This window comes from Chelonia mydas, chromosome 2 (assembly GCF_015237465.2).
Source record: "Chelonia mydas isolate rCheMyd1 chromosome 2, rCheMyd1.pri.v2, whole genome shotgun sequence".
Classification (NCBI taxonomy): Eukaryota; Metazoa; Chordata; order Testudines; family Cheloniidae; genus Chelonia; species Chelonia mydas.
The window spans coordinates 133,030,546-133,050,033 of NC_057850.1; the positions used below are offsets into that span (position 1 = coordinate 133,030,546).

General features: G+C 44.9%; 1 protein-coding gene across 3 annotated transcripts in view; it reads right to left on the reverse strand.

Annotated features, from left to right (window-relative positions):
- TRIO (trio Rho guanine nucleotide exchange factor) overlaps nt 1-19,488 on the reverse strand; it is a 400,036-nt gene that overhangs the window by 3,154 nt on the left and 377,394 nt on the right. For all 3 annotated transcript variants that reach the window (XM_007065023.4, XM_037893324.2, XM_043540247.1), the window contains 5 exons: nt 12,518-12,680; nt 10,356-10,477; nt 3,745-3,823; nt 2,817-3,017; nt 1,228-1,366 (listed from right to left, as the gene is read on the reverse strand). In XM_007065023.4, coding sequence (XP_007065085.1) covers nt 1,228-1,366; nt 2,817-3,017; nt 3,745-3,823; nt 10,356-10,477; nt 12,518-12,680 — 704 coding nt within the window. The remainder of the gene's footprint in view (nt 1-1,227; nt 1,367-2,816; nt 3,018-3,744; nt 3,824-10,355; nt 10,478-12,517; nt 12,681-19,488) is intronic.

Genomic DNA, 19,488 nt, shown 5'->3' on the forward strand with positions numbered 1-19,488 from the left:
ATGCCATACAAACCCAGAAACAACTAGAAAGCTCTGACTTTTTGGGCCCACAACAGCTGTAGATCAAGCCAATTTTTTTAATTAATTTTTTTGAAGATGAGTAGGAATCTGGGGCATGATGGTACTGCCTCTTTTTTCCTCTTCTTTTCCTATCAAGAATGAAATCTGCAGAACTGAGTTCAAGGCCCCTTACAGCCTAGCAGACCCTGCCTGCACAGAGGATCTCTTGGTACCAGATTTCCCCATCTAAACCAAAATTGGGTGGGAGGAAGGGCCAGTAACAAGCTTCAAATCCATCTTGAAACCCTCAAGACTTTTTCCATCAAAATGGATCAGATACAAACAGTGAAGCCCAGATGGATGGAACAAGAAGAGAAGAATGAGGGGGGATTTGATAGCTGCTTTCGACTACCGGAAGAGGGGTTCCAAAAGAGGATGGATCTAGACTATTCTCAGTGGTAGCAGATGACAGAATGAGAAGTAATGGTCTCAAGTTGCAGTGGGGGAGGTTTAGGTTGGATATTAGGAAAAACTTTTTCACTAGGAGGGTGGTGAAGCACTGGAATGGGTTACCTAGGAAGGTGGTGGAATCTTCTTCCTTAGAGGTTTTTAAGGCCTGACTTGACAAAGCCCCGGCTGGGATAATTTAGTTGGGATTGGTCCTGCTTTGAGCAGCGGGTTGGACTAGATGACCTCCTGAGGTTCCTTCCAACCCTGATATTCTATTCTAACGATCCAGCAGATGCCCTTCATCCAAGCACCTCAGACAGAGTATAAAAAAGAGAAAAGGAGAATTTGGAGCCACAAGAAGAGCAATTCTTGAACCCAATTTGCACAATAGATTCTGTTGTTTCAAGTGGAGAAAATGATATATATAACAAATTCCCCAGGCAAAAACCAAGCAAACAAATCAACAGTGCATTATACAAAATCTAATGAAAATGGACACGAACAGCTAATGAGCAAAACTGGAAAACGCAGAGGAAGTTAAGACTTTCTGTTTCAGTGGCAGAAAACAGCTTGGGGTGCATAGCGGGTGGCAATTCCCACCACTTCATATAACCTTGAATGGAGCATTCTATGGCTCAAGGCAAAGGCTGCATGGCTCTCAATGGCCATTCTAGGAAGCCATTTCTAGGAGACCCAAGTTTGTATGTAGCATGCAGCTGCACCCCAGAAATCGCAATCTCTTCTGGTAACACTCCAGGAGTAGCATCTGCTCCTCACCTTTAGGTCCAGGTGTGCTATTCTGCAGTTGTGAAGATACTGTACAGCTTCCAGAATCTCTCCCAGATAGAGCCTGATCTTCCCTTCAGTGAGGTTTCCCCATCGCACAACACAGTCTAGAAGGCGACCCTGGTCAGCCCTATTGAAGTACAAGAGTTACATTTCATTGCAACACTAAAACAGCAACATTTAAAAAACATATTTGCTAATTTTAAAGTTTCAAAAGCATTTTCAGGTTAAACTGTCCTTATCTTCACCAACAGCATCAGTTAATTCACTATTAGTGAATCCTGGCTACCATTACTCATTAGAAGTTTAATCTTACTTTTCTTGAAGTCAAATGACAAATTCGATGCCCCTTGGGATTAATCGGTCTGCATTAATCATGTGGCACCGTTAAGTGAGGATTACTATTCTGAAGCACATTTTGGAAGGGGGTGACTAAAGAAGGAAAGGCAGTATTTCAACCAATAAAAGAAATGCTATAAAGCTGTGCAACACTAGCTATTTTTGATGGGTACATTCCTTCTATTGTGAATTTTAAAAAATACTAGTAGAATACAGGCAGTGCAAGAACACTGCTCTAGAACCGACGGCTTTATTCAACTGAAGCTATCATGGGGCAACACAGCTAATCCCAATTCCAGTTCAAGTACTGAAGACCCCTGATGTACTTCACACAGTTTTAATCTACTGACTTTCCCCTACATAGACCTGTAAAGATAACCCAGAAAAGCAGCTCACAACAATGTAATAAAAATATTATGGGGCCTCCATTTTTGGTGCCCAGTCTGAGACACTAACATTCAAGATGCCTGATTTTCATAACGTGCTGAAGCACCTAAAACCATTAGTTTCTTTTGAAAGTCTTGGGCACCATGCTCATGTTAGACATGCGGAGAACCTACATTTTGAACCCCTTTGAATAGTGTGTCAACATACATACAGATGGAACCTTTAATGCTTGTGCTGCATTTACAAAGAAAAAAAACCTTAGGAGAATGAGGAGGAGGGTGGAGGGGTGCTGAACAGGGAAGCATGGAATTGTTGACCTAATTAGGATGCTACAAAAAGAACTTCCTCTTCCACCACCCACTACAGCTTATATTGAAATGTGGTAGACTGCAGCTTCAGGAAGAGAGGAACAACATATGAGATCAGAAGTCCAGGCACATCAGCATTTTAGAACATTTACTCCATCCACACCTCACTCCTGTTCTCACCACATCCAAAGCCACTTACACAATTTCAGAGGGATGCTGTTATGAGGATCATTTCTACATTGCAACGATCCTCCTACCCCCTCCTTACCAAACCCTTCCGATGGGAACTTGTTTACAGGAGATTTTAGTTGGGGGAACTGGTTCTTGTGAACAGCCAGGGCCTTTGCTTTCCATTATGGACAAGCAGAACATTTCAGTATTGCCATCTTTAAAAACAGAATGTGAGAGTTCCAGGATTTTATGTAAGCACTCTAGAAATTCTGTGAAATCCTAAACTTCTCCAAAATCATTCACAAACTACTACAATACCCAGTTGCATGAAGATTACACATATACATAACATAATGTTATTTAGAGCCCACACACATCTCTAATATTAAGATGTAGCTGGTGGAAGTCTCAAAGGTATCTAGAAGGCCAATGAGCTGGGGATGCTGGAGATTCTGCATGACTCCGAGTTCATGGGTAACCTGGTCTCGTTTCATCAACTTCTTGTTCACAAACTTGGTGGCCACTGCTCGCTTGGTTCCCTTCTGATCACATTTCTTCACAACAGAAAACCTGCCCCTGAAAAACAATTAAAAAGGAAAAGAATTAGCTGAGGGCAGTGCTAAAGGACCAGAAACTGTACAAAATTTTATTAGGACAAATGTTATGGCTATGTCCAATGGGACATGAGTAGAGTAGAGTAGAGTAGAATAGTTTGACTACATTCAAAGACTTTAAGTATTATTAATAGTCTAGCAAACTGGTCTTGATAACTAATTAGCAGTTACCAAAAATCTTTTTAAATATCCAGAAAAGTAAAATCCAGAATGTTATCTGTTTTCTAGGGTACTATGACTAAGTAATGCAAATGGATTTTGTTGGAAAGACTAAGATACTTAACTAAGGGAGTGCTGTACAATCTTATGGAGCACTTATGTACAATCATTTGGAGAACCTGCGCAATTTTTCATAAAACACATGCAGTGCATACACCCTCTAATTTTGCCCATGAATAAAGTTTCAGCATAAACAAAACTGCTTTTGTATTTAAACTATGTCATCTAGTTATGGCAGAATTTTAGCATTATGTTACTTTTTCTTCACAGGGTGAGCAATTCTGTGTTCTGTTTTTGACTCCAACAATTGATCATTGTGAAAAATAATTGTAAATTTCAAGAAGATTTCATAAAGAAATAATCTGAACCAATGTCATATTTGGACATTTCTCTTCCACCCTTCAGAGACTAACATACACACCGGCTGAACTTTCCAACCTTCACAATGAAATGGCATGGGTAAGTCATACCTGCCAAGTTCAGCCACTTCACTGTACAGGGAATCAAAGTTGTCTTTCCAGATTACCATGATCCCGTCACTTCCAGGACCTTAAAGAAAAGACAAGTAGAATTATTTCTAGTACAAAAAAATATTTTCAGCCTTAATTTAAACAACCAATATTAAAAAGGAATACTCCTCAGAATTTCACGACTGCCATGACAACCATAGGACTGTTTCAGGTGGCTGTAGGCCGGACAAACTCTGGAAATCGTGCATTATTTGGGAGTGGATTTTGGAGGGATGAATACTCCTCCATCACGGACTGACCATTGTCTTTTTTGGTTTGAGACTGGGATGCATATATCCTGGAAGGGTGATAGGCCTGTTTAGTGGTGTCAGTGATTTTCAGGAACCCTTGAGGGATAAGGTTGCTCTTCTTATTGACCCCTCCTGATGGTTTGGTAGGAATTCATTTCCATAATGGAGAACAAAATAATATTCTAATGGCCTGTAAGTGCCCTTCTCCTCTGGCTTTGTCCTACAAGTCATCACATAAGTGACTTGAAAAAGATGATGCAAGAAGTTGGCTACAAGGCTGGTGACTGAAGTCTCACGTGAGTCTGAAGAATTGTGACAGATTTTAAGGTCACATGCTATGGCCTTGCAGAAATACAGGTGCTCTGTCCTACAACCTAGGAGTTGGAATTTTGTCTTTACGGGCTGGTGAAGCTTAATGGGGAGAGGCACTGAGGCCCCTGTTTATTGAGGCTGTCAGCATTTTCCGCCAAGGAGCTGAGGAGGAATAGGGATGCTGGCTGTCACTGTAAGGCTAATGGTCCAGAAACCAATGCTTGATGCTGCCAGTCTGGCTTACTGTCAACTGGCATTCAGTCTCCCATTTTTGGGCAAGGTCATCAAGAAAGTTGTGGCAGCGACACTAGCAGTTCCTTGAGTTCTAAGATTTCCTTGATCCTAATTACATCACAGTGTGGGATAGCTAGTGCAAGTGTGGGATAGGTAGTGCAACCAGTGCAACTTCTGATTATTTTATTCTAACTGTAAATAAATTGATGACATTTCCACATTGATTTTTTTTTTTAATCTGCAGCAGCTTTTGATACCATTGCTTATGAAGCTTCCTTTACTGGCTTACAGATTCAGGCAAGGGAGAGTGGAATTGTTCTTGAGTGGCTCTGTTCTCATCTCTCCAAGAGCCCAGAAGCTAACTGTGGGCTATCATTCCTCTGTGCTGAGGAAGCGTTCCTGCAGGGTATTACCGTATGGTCGATTGCAATGAAGTGGCTGGAAGCAGGAGTGAGACAACATGGGCAGCAGTGCACTCAAGTATGCTGACAGAACAGTGGAGTAAAACCTATTTAATATATAATTTCAAGCTTGGAAAGGGCTAGCTGGCTTATTTGGACAAGTGTGACAATCTTGGTGGGTTTGAAGCAGCAGCCAGAAGAATAGGTGGGATGTATATTGGGGTCCTTTATTGAGGGAGTGAAATTGCCATTTATAAACACAGGTATGTAACTTGGGTGTGTCGTCAGATCCCTGGCTTCTCCAGCATGCCCAAGTACCAAACATGGATTCTGTGACTTTCCATGACTTTTGAGTGGCTGGTGCAGTTGGCTCCGGGGCTGCCCGAGCAGCTCAGGTAACCCCTGGGCCAGTTGCACTGGCTGCTACTGGGGCAGTCTTGGGCCACCGTCTCCTCCCCCTCCCCAGCAGCAGCAGGAGGAGTTGGGGGGGTGGGGGGGCCGGGCTGGGGCACGGGAGGGGGTGAGGGCTCTGGGTAGCATCTACCTTGGGGGGACTTCCTGGAAACGACAACATATCCTTCCATCAGCTCCTAGCTCCGCACGCTGCCTCTGCCCCTGCAGCTCCCATTGGCTGCAGTTCCTGGCCAATGGAAGCTGTGGAGCTGGCAGTGTGTGGAGCTAGGAGCTTAGGGACATGTCGGCGCTTCCAAGAAGCCGGATAGGGAGCCTGCCAACCCCCCACCCCCGCATTAGTACCAGCGGGGGTCCTGGGCTGCTCCCACCCAAGCACCCACGGTGCCTCCTGGAGCACTCGCGCCACCCCCCCCAGACCACCCCCCTCCCCACGTTGCCTCCCTGAGCACCTACAGGCCCCCTCTCGAGCACCTGCAGCACTCCCAAGATTTAGTCAGGGGTATATAGTACAAGTCATGGACAGGTCACGGGGCGTGAATTTTTGTTTACTGCCCATGACCTGTCCATGACTTTTACTAAAAATTAGAATGACTAAAATGTAGCCTTAACTATGGCCAAGAGGCCTTTTCCCCACACAGGTACCTAGTGAGAAAAGCAGGACTTTCCTTTCCAATGAGGAACTAGCCTGCCCCAATTATGCCCACTTCATTATCACCTCAAAACCAGGCTGCTGCAATACACTCAACATTGGGCTACATACACAGACTATTTCAAATCTGAAGATAGTGCAGAATGCCTTGACTGTTTTATTGAAAGGAGTTATGTATCAGGAGCACATGTTATGAGATCTGCATTGGTTGCCAATACAATTCAGAGTGGTGGTGGTGGTGTTGCCTATAAAACCCTAAGTGGTTTGAGACTTGGTGATCTAAGAGGTCACTTATTTCAGAGCCTAGACTTAAGCTTCCAGACACTCTACAAAACTCATCTTTTTTTTTCCTCACAGGCTTTGGGGAAGCCCGAGTCTATTTCATAGTCCCCATATTGGCTGGCACATGTGTCAAGGGTAGGATGAGCAGCCCTTTGTTGTATTTCATTTTGTGTTTTATTTTATGGAATGGACAGAGCACAGAATGGGCATCTACAGAGGTTTGTATTAATCCAAATCAATGACAAAACATGACCTTGACAATTTAAAAAAATGACTTAAGTAGTTTCAGGTATTTCACCTGCCCAAATCACCTACCAATTTTTGTTTTACCACTTTACTTAATTTTTCATGTTTTTAAAAATGTCTGTTGCTTCCCTACTGCTGGGTGGAGGACCCGTTTTAAAAAATGGGAAATTTGTTAGCAAAACACTGAAACTGTTATGTATGTTCTGTCAAAAGCATAAAGTAAACAAACCAGAAAAAATATTCTCATCTTAAACAGTGACATGTAGCTATAGTAGGTAAAAGATCCTCAAGTAAAACAGTCATTTTTACGTTGCTAGTGTTCCTTTATTCCCCCACATAAATGCTTTAAAAAATCTGCTTTATTTCAGATCCTGAAGTAAGATACTGCTTTAAAGTGTTAGACGGGCCACATAAGAGGGTTGTGTGGTTTTTGGATCTGAGAAACGGGAGATGAAGAAATATGTGCCACTAAGCATTTGGCCTTCCCTATTTAGAGTGAAAGAGCTTTGAAAAAGAGCTCAAAGGGGACATGTCATTAGTGTTTGATCTCTTGTGGGTTTGAGAAATTCTGAGATGACACAATTTTCCCCCAAAAGAGCATTAAGAATACAGACTTAGAAAACATGATTTCAATACAGATCTCAGCTGGTATTGGTAGCCACTTAGACTGCCAACTGGGACAAGAAAATCACTACAGGATTCCTGACTCACCGGGCCAAGCTGGGAGCCACTCAAGGAACTAGTAAACTCAACTCTCCCCACACAGGATTACCATCTGTGGGTGCCCCAAACTAGTTCACTTCTGAAATCTGTCCAGCCTTGCTGAGGCTACTGGCGAAGGAATATAAGAATGGCCCTACTGGGTGAGACCAAAGGTCCATCTAGCCCAGTATCCTGCTTTCGACAGTGGCCAGTGCCAGGTGCCCAAGAGGGAACGAACAGAACAGGTAGCCATCAAGTGATTGATCTCCTGTCGCTCATTCCCAGCTTCTGGCGAACAGGCTAGGGACACCATTCCTGCCCATCCTGGCTATTAGCCATTGATGAACCTATCCTCCATGAATTTAATTCTTTTTTGAACCCTGTTATGGTCTTGGCCTTCACAACATCCTCTGGCAAGGAGTTCCACAGCTTGACTGTGCGTTGTGCGAAGAAATACTTTCTTTTATTTCTTTTAAACCTACTGCCTATTCATTTCATTTGGTGATCCCTAGTTCTTGTGTAATGAGAAGTAATAAACACCACTTCCTTATCTACTTTCTCTACACCAGTTATGATTTTATAGACCTCAATCATATCTCCCCTTAGCCATCTCTTTTCAAAGCTGAAAAGTCCCAGTCTTATTAATCTCTCCTCATACGGAAGCTGTTCCATATCCCATATCATTTTAATTGTCCTTTTCTGGACCTTTTCCAATTCCAGAGTATCTTTTTTGAGATGGGGCAACCACATCTGCACACAGTATTCAAGATGTTGGAGTACCATGGATTTATACAGAGGCAACATATTTTCTGTCCTATTACCTATCCCTTTCTTAATTATTCCCAGCATTCTGTTCGCTCTTTTAACTGCCGCTGCACACTGAGTGGATATTTTCAGAGAACTATCCACAATGACTCCAAGATTTCTTTCTTGACTGGTAACAGTGAATTTAGACCCCCATCACTTTATATGTATAGCTGGGATTATGCTTTCCAATGTGCATTACTTTGCATTTATCAACATTAAATTTCATCTGCCATTTTGTTGCCCAGTCACAAACAAAGTTGTGAGAGATCCTTTTGAAGCTCTTCGCAGTCTGCTTGGGTCTTAACTATCTTTAGTAATTTTGTATCATCTGCAAATTTTGCCACCTCACTGTTTATCCCCTTTTCCAGATCATTTATGAATATGTTGAATAGGATTGGTCCCAGAACACCCCTCAGGGACACCACTATTTACCTCTCTCCATTCTGAAAACTCACCATTTATACCTACCTTTTGTTTCCTATCTTTTAACTGGTTACCAATTTCCCTCTTATCCCGTGGCAGCTTACTTTGCATAACAGCCTTTGGTGAGGGACCTTGTCAAAGGCTTTCTGAAAATCTAAGTACACTATATCCACTGGATCCTCTTGGTCAGCATGCTTGTTGACCTTCTCAAAGAATTCTAGTAGATTGGGGAGCCATGATTTCCCTTTACTAAAGCCATGTTGACTCTTTCTCAACAAATTATGTTCATCTGTATGTCTGACAATATTGTTCTTTATTATAGTTTCAACCAGTTTGCCTGGTACTGAAGTCAGGCTTACCGGCCTGTAATTGCTGTGATCATCTCTGGAGCCCTTTTTAAAAACTGGCATCACATTAGCTGTCCTCCAGTCATCTGGTACGTAAGCTGATTTAAATGATAGGTTACAGATAACAGTTAGTAGTTCTGCAATTTCACATTTGAGTTCCTTCAGAACTCTTGGGTGAATATCATCTGGTCCTGGTGACTTACTGCTGTTTAATTTATCAATTTGTTCCAAAACCTCCTTTTATTACACCTCAATCTGGGAGAGTTCCTCAGATCTGTCACGTAAAAAGAATGGCTCAGGTTTGGGAAACTCCCTCACATCCTCAGCCGTGAAGACCGATGCAAAGAATTCATTTAGTTTCTCCGCAATGGCCTTATTGTCCTTGAGTACTCCTTTAGCACCTCGATCGTCCAGTGGCCCCACGGGTTGTTTAGCAGGCTTCCTGCTTCTCATGTACTTAAAAAAAAATATTTGCGATTACTTTTTGATTCTTTGGCTAACTGTTCCTCAAATTCTTTTTTGGTCTTCCTAATTGTATTTTTACATTTCATTTGCCAGTGTTTATGCTCCTTTCTATTTTCCTCACTAGGATTTAAATTCCACTTTTTAAAGGATGCCTTTTTGCCATCGCTGCTTCTTTTACTTTGTTGTTTAGCCATGGTGGCAAGTTTTTGTTCTCTTACTGTGTTTTTTAATTGGGGTATACATTTAAGTTGAGCCTCTATTATGGTGTCTTTAAAAAGTTTCCATGCAGCTTCCAGCGATTTCACTTTTGGCACTGTACCTTTTAATTTCTGTTTAACTAACTTCCTTATTTTTGTGTAGTTCCCCTTTCTGAAATTAAATGCTACAGTGTTGGGCTGCTGTGGTGTTTTTCCTGCCACAGGGATATTAAATTTAATTATATTATGGTCACTATTACCAAGCGGTCCAGCTATATTCACCTCTTGGACCAGATCCTGTACTCCAATTAGGACTAAATCAAGAATTGCCTCTCCTCTGGTGGGTTTCAGGACCAGCTACTCCAAGAAGCAGTCATTTAAGGTGTCAAGAAACTTTATCTCTGCATCCCGTCCTGAGGTGACATGTACCCAGTCAATTTGGGGATAACTGAAATCCCCCATTATTATTACTGAGTGTTTAATTTCAATAGCCTCTCTAATCTCCCTGAGCATTTCACAGTCACTATCACCATCCTGGTCAGGTGGTCGGTAATATATCCCTATCGCTATATATTCTTATTATTAGAGCATGGAATTTCCATCCATAGAGATTCTGTGGTACAGTTTGATTCATTTATAATTTTTACTTCATTTGATTCTATGCTTTTTTTCACATATAATGCCACATGTCCCGTGAAAAAGATTGACATAAATCACCTCTAAATTTCATGAACTCAGAGGCCAGGGTTTTCTACATACTGTGGATAATGTATAGCCATCCTATGAAACCCAAGATTGCTGGTAATGTTATCAGATGAAAAGAGGCAAAGAGACAAACCCACCTAAAACTCGAAGACTGGCTGAAGATGAAACCGAACCCATATCGTTTGCAGCTATACAGGTATAGATACCATCGTCGTCTGTGGTCACACCAATGATTTTCAAGGATGCCTCTCCTAAATCACTGCAAAACACATTAGAATCGATCAGGGAGTTCCATGTCCTATTTAGAAGTCTCCAGCTCTCAACGCATCTTACATTCAAATTCAGCACTCTTACAATACACGCCCACCAACTCCACTAAATAATGGTATATCCTAGCTCTGAGCATTTCAGAGTGACATCTTGCAGACTCACCTTAGAATCAAAATCTTCATCTGACAACTGGTCTCCTGTTGGGAAACCCTCTGACGCCTGAAGATCAAGAATTTCCTTTTTCTCCTGCCATCCTGAAGTCCCCATTTTGTAGCAACTTTTGTGTCAGAGAGTCCCCTATGGAACCATTTAATACTGCCCTCCTCTGTCGGAGAGATCAGTACAACCCTCCTTCCCAAACATTCAGGAGTACTGTTGTTGTCACTCCATCACCAGGCTGGCCACGGGACAAATTTGAGTGTCATCCAATTGCTTAAAACATAACGAAACTTTCTGCCACAACATTTGCTTGACTATCTAGTGTCAGGAAAACACTGGATTTGATTTTATTTTTAAAAGGACTAGCAACATTTAACTAGTCTTACTCTCAGTTCATTCAATCACCATCTCTGTGTTTAAAAAAAGAAAAGGTCACCAAAAATAAGTGAATTTAGTGACTATGAAATAGAGAACTAATAACTATAGCTTGAGTCAGGTGTCAGCACTGTATCAGCTTCTCATTCAGGTCTGACACTGAACCTCAGCCCTGCAAAACCTCTTCTATTCCAGCTTTATGCCTCTCTGGAGCAGAGACTGTGTTTGGTAGAAAGGACAAACATCTAACTAGCAGAAAATTTCACTGCTGCATTCCAATTTTTACTTGCTATTATTGCAAGTACCACTAAAGTTTCCAATAACTGAAAGTTTATTCAATAAACACCTCACTATTATTTCCTCTTTATTTGTTCAGGATATTTACTTTGTGCATTTGACAGCACTTTGTGTGTAACCAGTTAGCCAGTTCTCCCAGTTGGTGTGGGTCTCTAACAGCAGCAAGGGAGAAGAAAACAATAAATAAATTAGGAAAGTGTGATGGAGTCACAACAATTGCCAGGCAGACTTAAGCAGATGCAATATCTTAAACTTCTTTTAACTGATTTTTTCAAAATTGGCTACATTTGACACTGGTATCCCTTAAACTCTAACCCCTTGTTTTGAAATTAATGATGTTTAGATAGTGGTCCCCCAACTTTTTACCTTGCGTGCCCCCTCCCACCTCTGGGGCCAGGAGAAGGGCCATGGCCCGGGGGCGGGGGAGGGGAGATACATGGACGGGGTAAAGGGGCCAAGGCTGGGGCCACAGCTGAGGGCAGGGCTGAGAGCAGAGCCAGGGCACCGGGGTGGAGCTCTGGGCACGAGGCCAGTAGCCCTGGCACTAGGGGTGGGGCCTGAAACCAGGGCTGAGCCAGGAAAGAAGATAGGTGGCACTCCCTCCCCCACCCTCTGTGCGGGCTGGCCCAGGCCCCAGCTGCGCTCCCCCAAACATTCCTTCATGCCCCCTAGGGAGGCACACAACGATTTGGGGACCTCTGGCTTAGATAAAGAGCCAGAGCCCTTCCAGCAGTGACTCCTCTGCAGTTTCACAAAGACATGAAACATTTCATACAAATCCTTTAAATCAGCTACACTCCATTACAATTCCCTGCAGTCCTCCTCTAGAACTCCTACAGAACAAATCCTGCATTAATGCTGCTTGCTGAGACTATGGTTTATTCCTGAGATTTTCAAGAAGCGTGAAGATACCTCTAATGCCCTTGTCCAAAACAAACATACACTCATCCACACCCAACACTGTATGATTTCTGGATTAGCAGCAAACTGGAGGTTTGGCAGCTAAAGCCTATTATGTGCAGTCAAAGCACAAACAGGAATTTGAACTCCATTATTTATTTTGGGGGGTGGGGGAGGGAATGGAAAAAGTAAAATAGGACTGAAGGCAATGCCCCACACTTTCAAGAAAACAAGTAATTCTGCTCTCCACAGAACTCTCTCCTTCAGAATGCTGAAACAAGCGAACACACTACTGTACCTGTATGAAATGCTGTAGTGACTGTCATTGCTTAGGGTGTTATGATCAGGACCCTTCCAAGTTACTGAAGCTTTCGGGCGACCACAGACTTTACACCTAAAAACGATGGTCTCTCCTGTCTCACATGTGACCTCACCCAATGGTATTATAAACTCTGGGGGAACTGCAAAAGGAAAAGTAATTACAATAAGTGGACTGAAGTTACTCCCCTTTCATCCTGCACTCCCATCATTCCAAGATAAAGCACTGCATTTACAAGTTTGGGGCCTTTCCCTCTCCCCTTGAAATACTTATTCTACATGTCCTATTGAAGCCTATAGTGTCAAGTGGTTAGACCAAGCAACGGGGACTCTGTAGAGTTCTAATCCTTAGTCACCCATTCTCTGCATGAACTTGGGCAAAACATTTTGCCCTTGTTATTCCTTATGCTACCCACAAAGATCTAACTGAAAACTAAACACTGTCTGAGGCGAGTTTCCTGAGTAAATGCTACAGTGAGTGATCTAAACGGATGTGCTGAGGTTTTGGGTTTTTTAAAAGAAGTGTTAGCATGTGTAACTCCATTCATCTGAAACCAAGTCCAATCTAATGTCAGGATGAGCCTGAGTAACCCTGAGGAATGAGAAGGGATGAGGAGGTTACTCACCTTGTGCAGTAACTGAGGTTCTTCAAGATGGTGGTCCCTGTGGGTGCTCCACTTTAGATGTCTTGGCACCCTGCACTTCTAGTCGGAGACTTGTGATAGCAGTGCCCCGGTTGGCTGCGCACGCGCGGCAGCCATCTTACGCTGCTCCAAGCAGCTACCCCATGAGCGCAGCCAACCGCCACCCAGTTCCTTCTCTACCCCAGAGGATCAAGCCAGAACTCTGAAGCAGAGGGGAGAAGGGTGGGAGCACCCACAGGGACAACCATCTCGGAGAACCTCAGTTACTGCACAAGGTGAGTAAACCTTTTCTTCTTTGAGGAGTGTCCCTGTGGGTGCTCCACTTTAGGTGACTGAAGAGCAGTGCCCCTCGGTGGAGAGGAGGGGCTTCGTAGTTGATGTATGTACAGTGAAGAGCACCGATAGACTGAAGTGAGCATCTGCAGCTGACTGCTGTTCCAGGGCATAGTGTTTGGTGAAAGTATGGTGCGATCCCCAGGTAGCTGCTTTACAAATATCAGTGATAGATACATGTCTGAGAAAGGCTATGGATGTGGACATAGCTCTAGTGTAGTGTGTGCGAAGTCCAGAAGGAGCTTGCAGATTGTAATTTTGGTAACATAGTTTGATACAATTAGAGATCCATTTAGAAAGTCTCTGGAAATGGTTTGGCCTCTTGATCATTCTGTTGTGGATACGAATAGCCTGGATGATTTTCTGAATGTTTTTGTTCTTTCTACATAGAATGCCAGCACTCTGTGGATGTCTAGCGTGTGAAGGGATGCCTCCCTGTTGTTGGCGTGTGGCTTGGGAGAGAATACAAGTAAGTAAATGGATTTATTGAGATGGAAGAGGGAGGCAACCCTGGGTATGAATTTAAGGTGTGGGCATAGGATGACTTTGTCCTTGAGGAATGTGGTATAAGGTGGGTGTGCCATTAGGGCACCCAAATCTCCCACCCTTCGTGCTGATGTGATAGCTACTAGAAAGGGAACCTTCCTGGATAAGTGTAGGAACAAGCAGGTCGCTAGCGGCACAAAGGGTTTGCCTATGAGGGCAAAGAGAACAAGGTTGAGGTCCCACATAGGGGTCGAGTCTGTTAATGTGTGGTAAGTATTCTCTATACCCTTGAGAAAGCACTTAGTGGATGGGTGAAGACCGTGAGTCCGTCCGCCTTGTCGTGAAAGGTGGTGATGGCTGATAAGTGCACTCTGAATGAGCTAGTTGAGAGGCCACATTTTTTGAGTGTCAATATGTAATCAAGGATAGTGGGTAACGGGGCCAACTGTGGAATGATTTGCTTGTCTCGGCACCAGATGGAGAATCTTTTCCACTTGTGTGCATATGTTTTTCGTGTGGAGAGACATCGGCTGTTAAGTAGAATGTCTTGGACCTCCTTGGAACAGCATAATTGGAGTTCTGTCATCCCTGAATTAGTCATGCGTAGAGACAAAGCGTTGGAATGTTGGGGTGACGGAGGTATCCTGTGTCCACAGGTGAGGCAGGAGGGGAAGGGTTCATGATCTGACAGCCACTGGGGTCAGGTATGGGAACCAAGTTGGTATGGGCCATGTTGGTGCAATCAAGATGACTCTGGATTTGTCTTGACTGATCTTGTGAAGGACATGACTCAACAGGGGGATCAGGGGGAAGGCATACAAGAGCGGGCCCTCCCATCTGATGAGGAAGGCGTCTCCAAGAGAGTTGTGTCCTGGTCCGCTCTGGAGCAGTATTGTGGGCATTTGGCATTGTGGGTTGTGGCAAAACGGTCTAATGAGGGGAATCCCCATTGCTGGAATATAGTTTGCGGAATTTGTGCCTCTAGTTCTCACTCATGTGTCCATGAGAAGTTCCTGCTGAGGTTGTCTGCTGTGGCATTCTGCCATCCAGGTAGGTAGGATGCCGTGATGTGTGTTGTTGGAGATGCACCATTGCCAGAGGCAGACTGCTTCTGTGCAGAGCAGGTAAGATCGGGCCCCTCCTTGGCGATTTATATAAAACAGTTGCCAAGTTGTCCGTGAGAATCTGGACAGTTTTGTTGCAGATGGGGGAGAAAGTGATGGCAGGTATTTTGAATTGCTTGGAGCTCCAGTAGATTTATGTGGAGATTTGACTCCTCTAGGGACCATTGGCCCTGGATGGTGTTGTCGGCCACGTGTGTCCCCCGTCCTACCAGAGAGGTGTCCATGGTGATAGTGACTGATGGGGTTTCCCTTTGGAAGGGAAGGCCTCAGCAGACATTTGTTTGTTTTGTCCACCATGTGAGCGAGTCTTTCACTCTGCTGGGCATTGTAAGCAGTCTGTTGGTTGGGTGTCTGTGAGCAATGTATACAGTGCAAGCCAGGTTTGTAGACATCTCAGATGCAGCCTGGCTTGTTTCACGACAAAAGTGGTAGCCAGCATGTGTCCGAGAAGTTGTAGGCACGTTCTGGCGAATGTTTGTGGGCTGTGTCTTACTGTTGTGATTAGGTTTTGTGACAAAGTTCCTCCTCTACCTTGGTGGGTCTTGTGCTTATTGGCGGATTTGCTCGCCTTGGAGCTTCACGGCAGCCCTCAGCTTGGCCGTTTTCTTGAACCCACAGTCCAGGTAAACTCCTCCTGTGTCTGACCAGGAGTTGGGAGGTTTGGGGGGAACCTGGGCCGCCCTCTACTCTGGGTTCCAGCCCAGGGCCCTGTGAAATGCAGCTGTCTAGAGTGCCTCCTGGAATAGCTGTGCAACAGCTACAACTCCCTGGGCTACTTCCCCATGGCCTTCTCCCAACACCTTCTCTCACCATAGGACTTTCCTCCTAGTGTCTGATAATGCTTGTACTCCTCAGTCCTCCAACAATATGCGCTCTCACTCTCAGCTCCTAGCGTCTCTTGCTCCCAGCTCCTTACATGCACACCACACACTGAAGCGAGCTCCTTTTTAAACCCAGGTGCCCTGATTAGCCTGCCTTAATTGATTCTAGCAGCTTCTTGATTGGCTGCAGGTGTTCTAATCAGCTTGTCTGTCTTAATTGTCTCCAGAAGGTTCCTGATTGTTCTGGAACCTTCCCTGTTATCTTACCCAGGGAAAAGGGACCTACTTAACCTGGGGCTAACATATCTGCCTTCTATTACTCTCCTGTAGCCATCTGGCCCGACCCTGTCACAGTTTGTTAAGGCAAGAAACCATTGTTGGGGTAGCCGTGCTGATGCCATGACACAGTCGAGGTGTGCCCTTATAAAGTTCAGTTGTTGGGTTGGGGTCAGGGTGGATTTCTGTAGGTTGGTTTGTAAATAGGGTTAGGGTGGTGTGAACTGCCTCATCGTATGTCAGTGCTTTCAGCAGGCAGTCGTCTAGATAGGGGAATATGGTCCCACCCTGCTTGCGAAGATGTGCTGCTGCAATGGCAAGTACTTTGGAAAAAAAACCCTTGGGGCCGTAGAGATGCCAAAAGGAAGTATCTTGTATTGGTCGTGTAGGCTGCCCAGAGTGAATCGTAGGAATCTCCTGTGCAGGGATACAGATTCCAAGTGTCCATCGTGTCACATGGGAGTCCTTCAGGGTGTTTAAGGAGACGTCTGTGCTCTCTGCAAACAATTTCTTCCCCTCAAAAGGTAAGTCCTCTACTGTTGCCTGAACTTCCCTGGGGAAGCCGGAGAGATGGAGCCATGAAGCCCTCCGCATGACAATCGACGTGGCGATGGAGCGGGCTGCTGTGTCAGCAGAATCCAGAAAAGCCTGCAGAGCAGTTTTGGTGATGAGGAAATCTTCTGCTATATCGGCTTTATATTGTTCTTTTTTGTCACCTGGGACGTGGTCAATAAAAGATGACATCTGAGAAAAAAAAATGTTGTGTGTGTACTTGGCCAGTAATGCAGAATAGTTTGCTATGTGAAACTGGAGGGTCGCTGATGAAGAGGCTTTCCTGCCGAAGAGGTCTCGGTGTTTCCAATCTTTATCGTGGGGTGGTTTTGGTTTGATGTTGCTTCCCCCTTTGATCAACTGCCTCTACCACCAATAAGTTTGCAGTAGGGTGAGAAAACAAAAACTCAGCTCCTTTAGCCGGCATGTAGTACTTCTGGTCAGATCACTTACAAGAAGGTGGGGCTGTGGCTGGAGTCTGCTATACGGTTTTTGCTGGGGCCATGATGGCAGCATTCATGGGTAGTGCTATCTTGGCTGATAGAGAAGCTTGCAATATGTCTGTCAGCTTATGTTGAATCTCTGGTAACTCAGCCAATGAGATGTCTAATGAATCAGCTACTCTTTTAAACAAATCCTAACAGGATTTGAAATCATCTCCCAATGTGGTGGGAGGTGGCATTGTTGTTTCGTCTGGAGATGAAGCTGGGATGTGGGTAGGTGGGAGGGTGTCACCCTCCGGCCTGTCCGCAGATTCTTCAGCTTCCTCCTCCAGCAGTCCTGGGGAAGCTGGAGCAGATGGAGATGATCACTGTGTCCTGGACCTGGGTGGATTGGATGGCTAGGTATCCTGGCTATGTATAATACCCAGGGGTCCCAGTATGACCGCTGCAGTGGGAAGGCCATGGGAGGAGACACCCATTGTGGGGGCTGCCAACCCACGCCCTGTGAGTCCAGGTTTAGGAGAGGAGTGGTGAGGTGTGCCCACTCTTGTCTCCACTTCCTCCTCTTCATCACTGGAGAGAGGAGGGGCAGAGTCAGCGAGTGTCGCGATAAAGCTTGGCCCTGACTCTGGCCAGGGTGCCATCGGTACCAAAGAGCAGGAGGTCTGCATGGCTGACAAACTGTTGCGGTACCAGGAGACTCGGTGCAAGCAGCACAGGCAAGCTCAGACTGGGAACCAGAGGGAGTGTCGGTGCCACAGACTTGTCGTGTTGTATTGGTGCAGCAGGTGGCGCCAGAGTGCGGCGCTGTGCCTGAGGTTTCCAGTGAGGCTTAGTTTTGCTGCTATGAGAGTGAGACCGCAGAGGGTCTTTTGCTCCTCAGGATGTCTTGGTACCGGACGGGCCCGGTGCCTCGTGGTCCGGTGCTCTGGGTGCTGTTGATACCGAGGCAGTTTTTGTGTTTGGGGATTGCTTTTTTGGAGGTGAATCCTGATGTGGCGAGGAGTGAGACCACTTTTTTGTGGTTTTGGTAGGACCAGGGTCCTTAGCAGTCATTTTTGAAGAGGACCCCATATCTGAGGCAGCTCCAGGTGAGGACTGGTGAGGTGGCGTCTTGGACTCGGGGTCGGAGGGATCTCTTCATCATTAAAAGTTTTAATTGGAGGTCCCTGGCCTTTCTTGTCCACGCTGTGAGTTTCTTGCAGTGGGGACAAGTTTGGTTAACGTGCGTCTCCCCCCGTAGGCAACGGACACACTGCGAGTGGCCGTCTGTCACTGGTATTGAGAGTCTGCAGGTCAGACAGCACTTGAGACCTGCAAAGCCCAGCATGTCTGAGAAGCTAGCTGAATGAAAAATGGGAACAGTCCCGGTCTAATGCCTCTTTGGCGGCTGCCTGCCAGACGCAGGGACAAAAATGGGAAAGTTTTTTTTTTTTTTAAATGTGAAAAGGAAAGAAATATGAATGGAGAGATAAACAATCAGGAAAATTAACTGGGAAAAGGGCAGAGATGAAAGGAATATGAGAGTAGATAGGGCACTGCCATCGTTCTGACTGAAACCAAGGGCAGTAGAGAAGGAACTGGGTGGCGGTTGGCTGCACGTGTGGGGTAGCTGCTCGGAGCGGTGCAAGATGGCTGCCACACGTGCATGGCCAACCGGGGCATTGCTACCACATGTCTCCGACTAGAAGTGCAGGGCGCCAAGACACCCGAAGTGGAGCACCCACAGGGACACTCCTTGAAGAAGAAACCTAAAGGTACCTATGACATTATGTTCTCTTCAAGATCTGGGCCTTGCCAGAACAATCCATGTACTTATCACCTCACAACTGGATTACTGAATAGAGTTTATATCTGACGATCACTCAGAAGCCGGAGCTGGTGCAGAATGCTGTACTCCATCCAATATGTGGATGTTAGCAAAATTCAGCAAACACACAGGTTTTCTGTTTACTCGTAGGTCTGATCAGCCCTTGCATTTGAGGTGCTCTTGTTAATATTCCCTAGATTTAAAGGTGAGGGAATGGAGGCAGGGCATTCTTGGGGGAGGGTTCTCAGTTCTAGATCTTGTTTCCCCCCCATCTCCAACACAGCCTGGATTTTACAGGCCTTCTGTGTTCAATACAAGACCCATCTCTTTTTTCAGGCGTAAGCCATACTGGGTAGGGAGAGGAAAAGAGTGGGTGGGAATCTGTTAGCAGTGGTGTCTTTGCCCATTTCTTAAAGGTATGTTACACAGTACAATATGTATTTGTTATTATTTGTGGATGTA